General features: G+C 53.3%; 1 protein-coding gene across 2 annotated transcripts; it reads left to right on the top strand.

The window, feature by feature from the left end:
• Nucleotides 1-841: 841 nt before the first annotated feature.
• Unc93b1 (unc-93 homolog B1, TLR signaling regulator) lies at nt 842-14,001 on the top strand. 2 transcript variants are annotated; one of them, XM_059249420.1, is made up of 11 exons: nt 842-980; nt 1,297-1,438; nt 1,800-1,953; nt 4,780-4,941; nt 5,150-5,282; nt 5,596-5,689; nt 5,943-6,067; nt 6,879-7,061; nt 7,449-7,722; nt 11,800-11,918; nt 13,314-14,001. In XM_059249420.1, exons 1-11 carry the CDS (start codon nt 885-887, stop codon nt 13,626-13,628), a joined length of 1,797 nt encoding a protein of 598 aa, XP_059105403.1. In that variant the 5' UTR covers nt 842-884; the 3' UTR covers nt 13,629-14,001. The 2 variants fall into 2 exon arrangements, with proteins under 2 accessions (XP_059105403.1, XP_059105410.1); XM_059249427.1 differs by lacking the exons at nt 7,449-7,722; nt 13,314-14,001 and having other exon boundaries at nt 11,800-11,916.
• The last annotated feature ends 246 nt before the right edge of the window (nt 14,002-14,247 follow it).

Below are 14,247 nucleotides of genomic sequence, written 5' to 3'. Positions count from 1 at the left end.
AATTAAGGATAAGTCTCCATGTGTGGTTTGTTTGGGAGCTGGGTAGCCAGCCCCCCAAAAAGAGCAAAGACAAACACAAGGCACCAAGCTGCAAGAGCCAGCTGTCTGCTTCACCCACAGCACACACACACACACACACACACACACACACACACACACACACACACACCGTCACCGGGAGACAGTCCTGCCAGCCGATAGCCTGAAGCCTCTGCAGATTCTACCTGTCCCCATACCTAGTCCCTAGACTCTCCAGTGACCCTTCTGGGGGAGGCATTTGTCACCTTTTCCTTCATCCACTCATCTAGTTTTACATGTATGTACTTATTGATACTCTCCAGTCAGCTTTGACAACAAAATCGCAGAAAACCAGATGGGAAACGGGTTTACAACCCTCTGCCAGATGGCTGCTGCTTCTGAGAGGTGAGGGCTACAAGAATATCTATCACTCCACCCACTCTGTATTTCTGCCACAGCCCAGGGAGTCCTGCTAAGTGTCTCTGCTTTATGCATGAGTAAGCCGGGGGACAGAGAGGTGGAACTTAAGAGTCTTAAGACACAGAGTGATGCGGTGGCGGAACTGAGTCTGGAACTAGCCTCTCCCTGAGGCTGGGTTCTAAGATGCATCCCGATTGCAACACCACACTCACACACATACCACAAATACACACTATACACCACACAAACACACAAACCACACAGCACACACATATACCACACACACATCCCCACACACGGCACACACACACACCACGCACAGTACTTCTGGGAAGAGGCGGTCTGTGGGGTGGGGCGGACTGGACAGGGCGGTCCCTGATGAAGGAAGTCCCAACCCGCTGCTGGTGCCCAGAGCAGCGCTGCAGGGTCTGGGTCTGGGTCTGGGCATGGAGGCGGAGCCGCCGCTCTACCCTGTGGCCGGGGCCGCGGGCCCTCAAGGGGATGAGGACCGCCTCGGAGTTCCTGATGGGCCGGAGGCTCCGGTGAGCAGGGAGGGAAGCGCAAGGGAACGCCAGCCGACTGCCTCAGCGGGACGCCCGGGAGGGAGAGGGACCCTAAGAAGGGAACCTGAGCACCTAGGATGGGGGACGGGACTCCACACGGGGGCCCGAGGTCTCAGAGTGAGGACACCCCAGGATAAGGGATGGGACTCTGGGTGGGGACCTGGAAACCAGCATGGGGAGCACGGATCTTGAGAAAAGGGACGAGGACCCTGGATGGGAAACCCAAACTCCGGGAAGGCGGGGTGGGAGCGCAAGGATCGGAGAGTCAGCGTGTGATTATCGATGCGGCCCGCAGCTGGACGAGCTGGTGGGCGCGTACCCCAACTACAACGAGGAGGAGGAGGAGCGCCGCTACTACCGCCGCAAGCGCCTCGGCGTGGTCAAGAACGTGCTGGCGGCCAGCGCGGGTGGCATGCTCACCTATGGTGTCTACCTGGGTAGGGCCGGACGCACGAGCCGCTGTCCCTCCGCCACCCCGCCTCCACTCCCGAGCTGGGAAAGAGAAACCTTGCGGCCAGCTGGCCTCCTTCCCCTTTCACTTCCCGGGTCAGAACTGCTGTTGCCACGCCATGCGTGTGGGACAGGGAGGGGGTGCCACAGGCCAGTGTGCCCACGCCCCAGCCAGAGAATAGATGCGGGCGGGTGGGAATGGTCTCTTGTCCTCCCTATCCGGGCCCTGATGAGCAAAGGAATGGGTCGCTTAGGTGACTCGTCGGCCTGCCGAGCTTGCCATGGGCCTCGGTTTGATTGCTCTGAGCTAGCCTGCTTAGAGTCCTCCACCCTGCCCCCTGTCCCCAGGCCTCCTGCAGATGCAACTGATCCTGCACTATGATGAGACCTACAGGGAGGTGAAGTACGGCAACATGGGGCTGCCGGACATCGATAGCAAGATGCTGATGGGTATCAACGTGACTCCCATCGCTGCCCTGCTCTACACACCTGTGCTCATCAGGTGCTAAGCGGCTGTCCCCCGATTTCCTGGGGTGCAGAGGCCACTGGCCTCGGGCTGCCCTGGTGTTTTGGGGGAGGGGACAGGGAACTGCAGAGAGGCCTTGCTTGACTGGGAAAGAGAAGGAAAGGGGGAAATCCCTACTAGAGGAGGAACCAAGAGCTTGCCCCCACCTCCCCACCCCCTTGCACATTTGGTTTCGTGCAAGAGATTCAAGCAGGCTCTGGCTTGGCTGCATCCTTCTACCAGACACAGGGTGACTTCCTGAGCTGAATCTGTGAAGTTCCCAGCACAGCCCAGATCCTCTCAGCCCAGTGAGCCATGACTGTTGAAAGGCAGTTCTCTTTTTGTTTGTTTGGTTTGGTTTTTTCGAGACAGAGTTTCTCTGTGTAGCTTTGCGCCTTTCCTGGAACTTGCTTTGGAGACCAGGCTGGCCTCGAACTCACAAAGATCCGCTTGCCTCTGCCTCCTGAGTGCTGGGATTAAAGGCATGCACCACCACCACCCGGCAGTTCTCACAGAAAGGGCCTTAGCTAGGCAGGGACTCAGTTCGGAGGTCTTCCTGAGCTCAGGGGCATTTATGGTCCAGCCTCCTGGCCACAGCAGAAATTCCCCACAGCTAATGAAACTCCTGAATGGGGAGATAGGATGAATGGGTTCTAGTTCCTGGGGTTTTTTGTTTGTTTGTTTGTTTGTTTGTTTGTTTGTTTTTTAATTTTGTTTGAAGACAGGATTTCTCTGTGTAACAGTCCTGGCTGTCCTGGAACTACCTCTGTAGACCAGGCTGGCCTTGAACTTGGAGATCCGCCTGCCTCTGCCTCCCGAGTGCTGGAATTAAAGGCGTGTGACACCACTGCCTTTCTTTCTTTCTTTCTTTCTTTCTTTCTTTCTTTCTTTCTTTCTTTCTTTCTTTCTTTCTTTCTTTCTTTTTTTTGACAGTCTCACTATGTAGCCCTGGCTAGCCTGGAACTCACTTTGTAGATCAGGCTAACCACAAGCTTGTGGTGATCCTCCTGCCTCTGCCTCCCAAAAGCAGGGATTACAGATGTGTACACTGTCTAGGCCTTCCTGCCTTCTTCCCAAATGATTCTGTTTTTATGTCAAGTTGGCATACAACTAGCCTGCACATAAATGTCTCGCCCAGTAGCCCCAGCTGACTCCCAGAATCCTCCAGGTTCAGCCTCTTGAGTGCTGGGACTACTGGCATGTGCTATCATGTTGACTGGCTTTTGAAACTTATCACTTTAATGATAACAGTGAATCTTATTTTGTCCCCTCATACAGCCGGGGAAGCTGTTTTTACTTTAGACATGAAGCAGTTTTGTTTGCAGTTTCTACACCGAGGGGAAGTGGGTAGCTGGCAGGTTTGAGACCTGGCAGTGTGCTTGGAACCCGCATTCTTGCCTCCTATCAAATTGCCAGGCCACTTTTCTAGGGCCACGTAGCCTGCACAGCCACCAGCTGCACACCTCTCCCCCCTTTTTAGGTGTTGGTAATTGAACCCAGGACATTATGCGTTCTAGGCAAGTGCTTTACCGCTGGGCTGTAACACTAGCCCTAATTTGTGTTATATATGAACTTTATTTACTTACAGACAGAGTCTCATATTACAGACAGGTCCTAGGCTGGCCTTGAAGGATCCAGTTTCAATTCCCAGCACCCACATGGTGGCTCACAACCGGCTTTAACTCCAGCTTCAAGGGATCCAGCACTACTCCTGGCCTCCAGGGGCACCAAACACACACATGGCCAGCCTGGGATATGTGAGACCTTGAACTCTCGGCTGGCTTGGTCCCACTTCCCCAGTGCTGGGGATGCAGGCATGTAATACCATGCCCAATTCATGTGATGCTGGAGATCAAATCCAGGGCCTTGTGTGCTGTGCAAGCACTCTACCCACTAGTTATAGCCCCGAGACAGGATTTCCCTGTGTACAGTCCTGGCTGTCCTGGAACTCACTCTGTAGACCAGGCTGGCCTCGAACTCATTGAGATCCCCCTGCCTCTGCCTCCCGAGTGCTGGGATTAAAGGCGTCCGCCGCCGCCGCCGCCGCCGCCACCACCACCACCACCTGGCAAGATTTGTTTTTTAATCTGATTTTATTTTATGTGTAGAGTGTTTTGCCTGCCCATACTATGTGTGTGCTTGGTGCCCCTGGAGGCCAGAAAAGGTGTTGGATCCCTTGATCTCTTGGAGCTGCAACTGATTGTGAGCCATCATGTGGATGCTGGGAATCGGAACTGGGCCCTTTGGAAGAACAGCCAGTATGCTAGTGTGTTTAACCACTGAGCCATCTCTCCAACCCCTATCTTATTTTTTAAATTACTATTTTTTTGTGTGTGTACGTGCATGTGTGGAGGCCAGAGGCCCATCTTTTGTTTTTCTTTTTGGGGACAGGATCTCTCACTGGGACCCAAGGCTTGTCCCTTAGGCTAGGCTGGCTGGCTAGTGAGCTCCAGGGATCTGCCTATCATCCTTCCCCAATGCTGGGATATCAAGTGCATATCAGTCGCCTGGCTTTTCCCGCAGGTGTTGGGAACCCAGCAAGGCCCCTGTGCTTGCTCAGCAAGCACTTTACTGAGTGGATATCCTGGGGACTGTCTCTCATTTTGTATCCTTTCAATGACTGTGAGAGGCCTGTGACGTGGCCCGCGCTGCAATCACAGCTGTGAGCACGGGCCACTCTGCCAGTCTGTGTCTCTGAGACTGCATCTTTGACTCTCCGGCCAAGGCTTCCCATGACCTCTTAGAAGCTGAGACCTGAGCTCTTGATGGTTCGGGCCACAGCAATCCCTAGGTTGTGATACTAATGTCCCTCCCTCTGCACAGGTTTTTTGGTACCAAGTGGATGATGTTCTTAGCTGTGGGCATCTATGCCCTCTTTGTCTCTACCAACTACTGGGAACGCTACTACACGCTGGTGCCCTCTGCTGTGGCTCTGGGCATGGCCATTGTGCCTCTCTGGGCCTCCATGGGCAACTATATTACCAGGTAAGCCTGATAGGCAATGGAGTAGAGGCTGGAGAACTGTTGAATATTTATTTCTTTGCCAACTTTAGCTAGGGGACCCCAGGCAAGCCTTTGACTCTGCTGGGCCTCAGTTTCCCCACGGAAGCTGGCTAGCCTATAGTTGTGGTTGCATGAAGGAGAAGTGTGGCAGAGGGCAGGCTGGGGAAAGCCCTCCCTCTCTGTGCTCCAGGATGTCCCAGAAGTACTATGAGTACTCCCACTATAAAGAGCAGGACGAGCAGGGGCCTCGGCAGCGCCCACCACGCGGCTCCCACGCACCCTATCTCTTGGTTTTCCAGGCCATCTTCTATAGCTTCTTCCATGTGAGTGCTACAGGAAACCTGGGGGCGGGCTATTCTAGATTCCACACATTACAGCCTCCTCCACAGTTTTCTCAGCCCTCCTGAGCCAAACCCTGCTCCATTACCTCCAGTGATGGAGAGCTCCTCCCTGTCCACAGTGACCAGGAGGAAGTTCTCTTGCCACGGGGGGCCCCCGTCACCACTGCTGAGCTGTCTCTAGGGTTGGGGGGACTTCTGCTCCCCCACCAGAGGCCGTGTCCAGACTCCTCCCTAGATCTCACCTCCTGTCTAGTTTTGTTCTGGGCTCTGATCCCAACTGCACTCCTGCCCACAGTTGAGCTTCGCGTGTGCGCAGCTGCCCATGATTTACTTCCTCAACTACTACCTCTATGACTTGAACCACACACTGTTCAACGTGCACAGCTGCGGTCAGTCCTGGGGCGGGGGCGGGGCCCCCAAAGCCTACTTCCCTCTCACATTTCGTCACCCAGTAGACACTAGACCTTCCCTTTCAGCTTTCAGGGCTGCATGCATGGAGGTGGGAGGTGGATGGTGCCCCCTTCACAAATTGCCATTCCCTCAAGGAGCTTGCTGCAGGCATCCTCCCCTGCCCCTACACCCCACCTCCACTGTGGCCTGGCTGCAGTATACTATAGTCATGTCCCCACTCACCCTTCCCAGGCACTAAGAGCCATGGCATCCTGACCGGCTTCAACAAGACAGTTCTGCGGACGTTGCCACGCAGCCGAAACCTCATCGTCGTAGAGAGCGTGCTTATGGCGGTGGCCTTCTCGGCCATGCTGCTGGTGAGGCTCCGGTTGGTGGGGAGGAGGTCGTGGGGGCAAGGGGTTCTCTCCCTGCTAGCACAGGTATGTGGTCAGGTCGGAGTTGCAGGCTAGGAGCCTAAGTAAAGAATCAGGACCGAGTTCTGGTTGCAGGATAGATGCCTGTAGACCAAGGCTGAAGTTTGGATTCCTAAGGCCAGAGGAATAAGGAAAAAGAGGGGACAGGTCCCATAGAGCTGGTTGTGACCTTTGAGGGGACTAGGAACACCACCCAGGGCTGGCAAGTGTGGCTCTGGACTGAGGGCGGTTCTAGGAGGCAAACTGAAGCTCCAGGGACCAGAGCGGGGAGGTGTGGCTTTAGGTCTGGAGGCGGGGCTAAGGGCGTGCAAAAAGCAAGGTGCTGGCCGCTGGATGTGTCGGGGACGAGCCTTGGGCAGAAGCTTTTCGGGTATTCCACAACTTCGGCTGAGGCTTGTAGGTGTATGGGGGCGGGGGTGCGCTCGGGACTGCTGCTCTTTTCTTTTTTTCTTTCTTTCTCTTTTTTTTTGTTTTTGTTTTTGTTTTTTTGTTTTGTTTTTTGAAATAGGATCTCGCTAGCCCTGGCTGTCCTGGAACTCGCTATGTAGACCAGGCTGGCTTCAAACTCACTGAGATCCTCCTGCCTCTGCCTCCTGAGTGCTGGGATTAAAGACATGCGCCACTACACCAGGTGTAGGGTGGCAGCCTTGTGTAGACCTGCGGACGTGTCTGGGGCGGAGCCTCAGGCTGAGACCTGTAGGTGTGTCGGGGAGGGATGTCTGGCTGATGGTCCCCTCACAGTTCCTGTCTGCAGGTGCTGGGTCTGTGTGGAGCCGCTTACCGGCCCACAGAGGAGATCGACCTGCGCAGCGTGGGCTGGGGCAACATCTTCCAGCTGCCCTTCAAACACGTGCGTGACTTCCGCTTACGCCACCTGGTGCCCTTCTTTATCTATAGTGGCTTTGAGGTCCTTTTCGCCTGCACTGGTTTCGCCCTGGTAAGTACACACAAGACGTCTGGCTAAACTTGAATTTCAGATGCACAGCCCATAGGTGTATAAATATGTACACGTACATCCCAGATTATTCCCCTCCCAACCAGGACTGAGTTCTGGTTGCAGGACAAATGCCTGTAGACCAAGGCTGGGGTTGGGATTCCCCAAGGCCAGAGGGGATCTTCCCTCTCTCGCCCCCATTGCCTTTTACCCTGAATAAGCCATTTGCCACTCTCTGTAGTTAGAATGGTGCTGCTCTCACCCTTTCTACCAGCCTAAGGGGGAATTCGCACCAGGAGATCCTGATGGGACGAGGTGTGGCCTAAAGTGGCAGTTGGTGTGTGGAGGACCAGGACCAACTGGCCGGCCGCCTCTTGTTCTCCTCCTCAGGGCTACGGCGTGTGCTCCGTGGGCTTGGAGCGGCTGGCCTACCTGCTCATAGCTTACAGCCTGGGTGCCTCTGCCGCCTCCTTCCTGGGGCTGCTGGGGCTGTGGCTGCCTCGCTCAGTGCCCCTAGTGGCTGGGGCAGGACTACATCTGCTGCTCACCCTCAGCCTCTTTGTCTGGGCCCCATTGCCTCGGGTCCTCCATCACAGTTGGATCCTTTACGTTGTGGCTGCCCTCTGGGGTGTGGGCAGTGCCCTCAACAAGACTGGACTTAGCAGTGAGTACAGCCTTAGGGAATGACATGTTTGGGGAGGGGGAGGGGCAGGCTGTAGCCACCTCTAGGTGGTTTGGGACTCTAACATCCTGTGGGTTGCAATGGATGTAGGGGATTTTCCCTGGGGTTCTGTGGGCATAGTAGAGGTAGGTAGAGATTGCTTGGCATAGTTTGGGGTGGAGAGAGTTCTGTGGACACTGTAGAGATGGATAGAGAAGTCTCATGGACACTCTGGAAAGATGTAAGAGTTCCATGCTGTGGCAGGCAGACATCACACCGAGGGAACACACGTGAAATCTTGTGGGTAAGCAGCATGGGTGAAGGCTCTGGGGAGAGAATATAAAACACACACCAGCAGTCAAGGATTATGTTGGCATAATTTCCATGGCACAGGTAGCAGATACCAGAGTCCAGGCCCCAGGGAGGGGAAGAGTGGCAGGTGCTTGTCCATGCTCCAGGTGTAGGTACAGAACTGGGCTCTTTCCTGTTTCTTTTTCTCAGGGCCTCTCTATGGAGCCTTGGCTAGCCTGGGATTCACCATATAGCTCCCAGACTGGCCTTGAACCCACACAGATCCACATGCCTCTGCCTCTCTAGTGCTAGAACTAAAGGCATGTGCCACCACACCAGCCTTTTCCTCCTTCTTCAATTGTATTTTTTGAGACAAGGTCTTATGCTGTAGCCCAGGCTGGCCTGGAACTCACTATGTAGCTCAGGCTGGCTTCACACTCGTAGCAGCTTGATCCTGTTTAGATGCCCGAGGACTGGAGTTACAGCCAGCCTCCGTTCTTTTTTCTTTTTAGTTATTATTTTTTTTCCAAGACAGGGTTTCTCTGTGTAACCCTGGCTGTCCTGGAACAAGACCAAGTTGACTTTGAACTCAGGAGATCCACCTGCCTCTGCCTCCCAAGAATTAAAGCTATCTAAGTATGTTATTTATTTATTTAGAATACATGTGTCATGAGTGTGGAGTTCCAAGGACAACCTGTGGAAGTCGGTTCTTTCCTTCTACTACATGAGTCCTGGGAATTGAACACAGGTCGATTAGGCTTGAGGGCAAATGCCTTTTACCCACTAAGCCACCTCTATGGATCTCTTCTTCTTATTTTTTGTCTTTTTTTTTTTTTTTTTTTTTTTGTCTTGCTATATAGCCCTGGCTGGTCTGGAACTTGCTATGTAGACCAGGTTGGCCTCAAACTCATAGAGGTCAGCTTGCCTCAGTCTTCCTAGTTCTAGAACTAAGAAGGCTCTTTCTTTCTTTCTTTCTTTCTTTCTTTCTTTCTTTCTTTCTTTCTTTCTTTCTTTTTTCTTTCTTTCTTTCTTTCTTTCTTTCTTCCTTTTTAAATAGAGAAGATCCAGGCACATTCCCAAACCCACCCTGCCCAGCCTCAGAATCCACGCCCAGATCTGGGCTGCTGGAGTGAGGCCCTGGGAAAGGCAGCCACGGGAGGCCAGGCTTCGACTGTGTGGGGCTATCTGTCAGTGACTGTGTGGGGCTATCTGTCAGTGACTGTGTGGGGCTATCTGTCAGTGACGACTGTGTGGGGCTATCTGTCAGTGACGACTGTGTGGGGCTATCTGTCAGTGACTGTGTGGGGTTATCTGTCAGTGACGACTGTGTGGAGCTATCTGTCAGTGACGACTGTGTGGGGCTATCTGTCAGTGACTGTGTGGGGCTATCTGTCAGTGACGACTGTGTGGGGCTATCTGTCAGTGACTGTGTGGGGCTATCTGTCAGTGACGACTGTGTGGAGCTATCTGTCAGTGACTGTGTGGGGTTATCTGTCAGTGACGACTGTGTGGAGCTATCTGTCAGTGACTGTGTGGGGCTATCTGTCAGTGACTGTGTGGGGCTATCTGTCAGTGACTGTGTGGGGCTATCTGTCAGTGACTGTGTGGGGCTATCTGTCAGTGACTGTGTGGGGCTATCTGTCAGTGACTGTGTGGGGCTATCTGTCAGTGACGACTGTGTGGGGCTATCTGTCAGTGACTGTGTGGGGCTATCTGTCAGTGACTGTGTGGGGCTATCTGTCAGTGACGACTGTGTGGGGCTATCTGTCAGTGACGACTGTGTGGGGCTATCTGTCAGTGACTGTGTGGGGCTATCTGTCAGTGACGACTGTGTGGGGCTATCTGTCAGTGACTGTGTGGGGCTATCTGTCAGTGACGACTGTGTGGAGCTATCTGTCAGTGACTGTGTGGGGTTATCTGTCAGTGACGACTGTGTGGAGCTATCTGTCAGTGACTGTGTGGGGCTATCTGTCAGTGACTGTGTGGGGCTATCTGTCAGTGACTGTGTGGGGCTATCTGTCAGTGACTGTGTGGGGCTATCTGTCAGTGACTGTGTGGGGCTATCTGTCAGTGACTGTGTGGGGCTATCTGTCAGTGACGACTGTGTGGGGCTATCTGTCAGTGACTGTGTGGGGCTATCTGTCAGTGACTGTGTGGGGCTATCTGTCAGTGACGACTGTGTGGGGCTATCTGTCAGTGACGACTGTGTGGGGCTATCTGTCAGTGACTGTGTGGGGCTATCTGTCAGTGACGACTGTGTGGGGCTATCTGTCAGTGACTGTGTGGGGCTATCTGTCAGTGACTGTGTGGGGCTATCTGTCAGTGACTGTGTGGGGCTATCTGTCAGTGACTGTGTGGGGCTATCTGTCAGTGACTGTGTGGGGCTATCTGTCAGTGACGACTGTGTGGGGCTATCTGTCAGTGACTGTGTGGGGCTATCTGTCAGTGACTGTGTGGGGCTATCTGTCAGTGACGACTGTGTGGGGCTATCTGTCAGTGACGACTGTGTGGGGCTATCTGTCAGTGACTGTGTGGGGCTATCTGTCAGTGACGACTGTGTGGGGCTATCTGTCAGTGACTGTGTGGGGCTATCTGTCAGTGACTGTGTGGGGCTATCTGTCAGTGACGACTGTGTGGGGCTATCTGTCAGTGACTGTGTGGGGCTATCTGTCAGTGACTGTGTGGGGCTATCTGTCAGTGACTGTGTGGGGCTATCTGTCAGTGACTGTGTGGGGCTATCTGTCAGTGACTGTGTGGGGCTATCTGTCAGTGACGACTGTGTGGGGCTATCTGTCAGTGACTGTGTGGGGCTATCTGTCAGTGACTGTGTGGGGCTATCTGTCAGTGACGACTGTGTGGGGCTATCTGTCAGTGACGACTGTGTGGGGCTATCTGTCAGTGACTGTGTGGGGCTATCTGTCAGTGACGACTGTGTGGGGCTATCTGTCAGTGACTGTGTGGGGCTATCTGTCAGTGACTGTGTGGGGCTATCTGTCAGTGACTGTGTGGGGCTATCTGTCAGTGACGACTGTGTGGGGCTATCTGTCAGTGACTGTGTGGGGCTATCTGTCAGTGACTGTGTGGGGCTATCTGTCAGTGACTGTGTGGGGCTATCTGTCAGTGACTGTGTGGGGCTATCTGTCAGTGACTGGCAGCTTGTCCATGAGTGCAGTCATGTAAGTCGTCCTCATTGGCATTGATTCTGATGGTCTGATGTGATTAATAGTTTCAAGTATCCCCGAGCCACATGATGGCGGTGTTCATGTCCTAAACCTGATGGAGCTTAGCAAGTAGCAGCCGCAGCCAGCCAGGGCTGTGCCACTAACTTCAGAGCTTCTAACCCAACAGACAACTGGTGTGAACTTGTTTCACAGTCGGGAAACGTCAGTTTAGGAGATTTAAGTAGCTTTTTGTTAGGTGCTTTGTTAGGTACCTGTAGTATCAACTTTTGAACCTCTACCTTTCCCTGAGCCCTGGAGTCTCAGTTCCCTGACCGCCTGTCCAGGGCTGCTTCTCTAACCCTCGAGACGATCCCCAGGAAACTGACCTACTCCGTTCCAGGTTTGACTTGTGGCAAGTCGGTTGCTGAAAGCTCACCCTCCAAGGCCCCGTGAGGGAGGGAAACAGCAATTGAGCACTAGGCACAAAGGGCGCTGGGGTCCAAGGCAGGACACACCTGTCGGCTCGTCTTGACAGTGTAGTAACCGAAGTCTCCACTAGAGGATAGGCCAGGATCGGCGCACAGCCCTGGTTCCTGTTCCTTTACCTGTCTTGTCCCTCCGTCTGCAGCACTCCTGGGCATCCTGTATGAAGACAAAGAGAGGCAGGACTTCATCTTCACCATCTACCACTGGTGGCAGGCCGTGGCTATCTTTGTCGTGTATCTGGGCTCCAGCTTGCCCATGAAGGTGAGGAAGGGAGGGAATTTGGGAGTCCATGCCTCACTGCAAAACAGACCCTGATTTCACAGCCTCTTAAAGGCACTGCTTTCTAAGGGCACCGATCCAAGGACCCCTTAGTCCATGGCATATCCCCAACCCAGCACCCCACTTACTGCTTCATCTGCTAGCCTCCGTCTCTGTGAGCATGCCCAGTGGGTTGTTTGGTGACCTGATCTTCAGCTTCTGGACTCCCTGACACACTGGGTCTCTCATTTCAGGTTCTGTAGGAATAAACACCTCTGTGTTTTCATGTTCTTTTGATTTGATTTTTGTTTTGTTTCGAGACGGGGGTCTCACTCTGTAGACCAGGCTGGCCTTGAACTCACAGAGATCCACCTGCCTCTGCCTCCCGAGTGCTGGGATTAAAAGTGGGCACCACCATGGCCAGCTTTTGTTTTGTTTCTGATTGTGATGGAGAAGGACCCAGGGCCCATTCTTGCTACATCAGCTGTACCCTTAAGCTCCTAGTCCGTTCCCAACCCCAGCAGGTCCTTTTAGCAGGTCCTGATCACATGGTTTTGTGTGGTTTGTTTGTGTCTTTGAGTCAGAGTCTCAAAGGCAGCCCAGAAAGACTGTGAGCTCACCATGCCTCCCCTTCTGTGAGCTGAGATTATAGGCATGCACTAACAGGCCCAACTTTGTGCAACGGATTTTTAGAAAGTGAAATGAGTTGAAATAGCAGGGAATGGACATATAAGTACAAGTGTGTTTGTGTGTTTGTTTCCAGCTGTGGGTTACAGTCAAACTGTCTGAAAAGAATGTTTGTATGCTTTCCTGGCACATACAAACATATGCATGGCTCACCCCCAGCACTGAAGACTAAAAGAAGAAAAAACACTGGAGAGCATTACTGTGGTGGATTTTATTTTTTCTTTATATACTATAAAAATATACTATATATCTTTTCTTTATGTATTATAAAAATATAATACAGATTATATTTTTTTCCTGAGACATAGTCTTAAAATGTAGCCCCAGCTGGCTTTAAACTCTTAGAACCCCACCTCCCCCCAACTTCCTAAGTGATGGGATTATAGGCTCGTGTCTCTCCATACACCAGTGTCCTACCGTGTCTAGAGCCAGGGAACAACTTAACTGTGGTCCAAGGAAGCCAGACCCGCTTGCTTTTAGATTTTCTCAGACCTTCATGTTTTCTCTGAGGCAAAGTGATGAGCCCCTTTTTGGTTGTAAAACTGAGTCCTGCTGGTGACTTTAAAGTCAGTGTGGGGATTTGAGCCTTGTCTTCAAAGGCTACGTTGGAAATCCTGGGTGAGCAGGCTGGGGAGCGGGGAGCCAGGAGGCTCGCGGTGGAGGAGGAAGACCCCAGAGGAAGGAATGACCTTTCCTTCCCCCTGTTCCCAGGCCAAGCTGGCAGTGTTGCTGGTGACCCTGGTAGCGGCAGCAGCCTCATACCTGTGCATGGAACAGAAGTTGCAGCAAGGTCTGGTCCCGCGACAGCCGCGCATTCCGAAGCCACAGCACAAAGTGCGTGGCTACCGCTACCTGGAGGAAGACAACTCAGACGAGAGCGATGTGGATGGCGAGCAGGGCCAGGGGGACTGTGCGGAGGAGGCGGCTCCACAGGCAGGGGCCCTGAGTGCAGAGCCAGCTGGTCCCTGCCGCAAGCCCTGTCCCTATGAACAGGCTCTGGGTGGTGATGGGCCTGAGGAGCAGTAAGAGACCCAGGGCCCTGCCTGGCCCCCAGACTTTGCTTTCCCGCTTCTCAGCCTCAGTGTACTGTGTCTCAGGTTGAAGTTCCCCCTGATTCCTGCTCCACCTGCCAGAAGAGCCCTCTTTTCCCTCCCAGAGCCTGCGGCCACCTGGAACTTCCCCCAGGGAGATGAGGGCCACCTTCCAGAACCCCGTCCCTGTTTAAAGGGAATGCCTCGGCCTAGATCAGCGAGATCCCCTTCCTACATGCCACACCTCAGGGTGTGACAGCCTTTGACTGGAGCTTTGCATTTCTTACCCACAGGTTGCCCCACCTCAGAACAGGGGGACTATTATTTTTAATAGAAAATGGTCAATAAAGAGTTTTATATTTTCTGGAGAGGGTCTGGGCTGTGTCCCTATCAATCCCATCAGGGTTTCATCCCACAGAACAAAATCCTTGGTTGACTGTGGAAGGGCTCAGTCACCCTATGGAGGAGGCATTCCCCTCTAAGCCCCATCAAGACCCATTTCTTATCCAGGAATTGCAGCCTAGTGGCTGCACCCTGTCTACCCAGGAGCAAGGGTCACAGAAATGGTTTGCAGGGACCTCAGCAGAGGAGCAGTGTAGTTTTTTGTTTGTTTG

This window comes from Peromyscus eremicus, chromosome 1 (assembly GCF_949786415.1).
Source record: "Peromyscus eremicus chromosome 1, PerEre_H2_v1, whole genome shotgun sequence".
NCBI classification, from domain to species: Eukaryota; Metazoa; Chordata; class Mammalia; order Rodentia; family Cricetidae; genus Peromyscus; species Peromyscus eremicus.
Note: the sequence above shows the minus strand (reverse complement) of the source record. Positions and strands in the feature narration are given on the sequence as shown.

Excerpts from the sequence above, each read along its gene's own strand:
- Unc93b1 (XM_059249420.1), top strand. The coding sequence starts at position 885 with ATGGAGGCGGAGCCGCCGCTCTACCCTGTGGCCGGGGCCGCGGGCCCT. Across the intron at positions 1,439-1,799 it reads CACCTATGGTGTCTACCTGG|GCCTCCTGCAGATGCAACTG; the intron begins GTAGGGCCGGAC and ends CCCTGTCCCCAG. Across the intron at positions 1,954-4,779 it reads TACACACCTGTGCTCATCAG|GTTTTTTGGTACCAAGTGGA; the intron begins GTGCTAAGCGGC and ends CCCTCTGCACAG.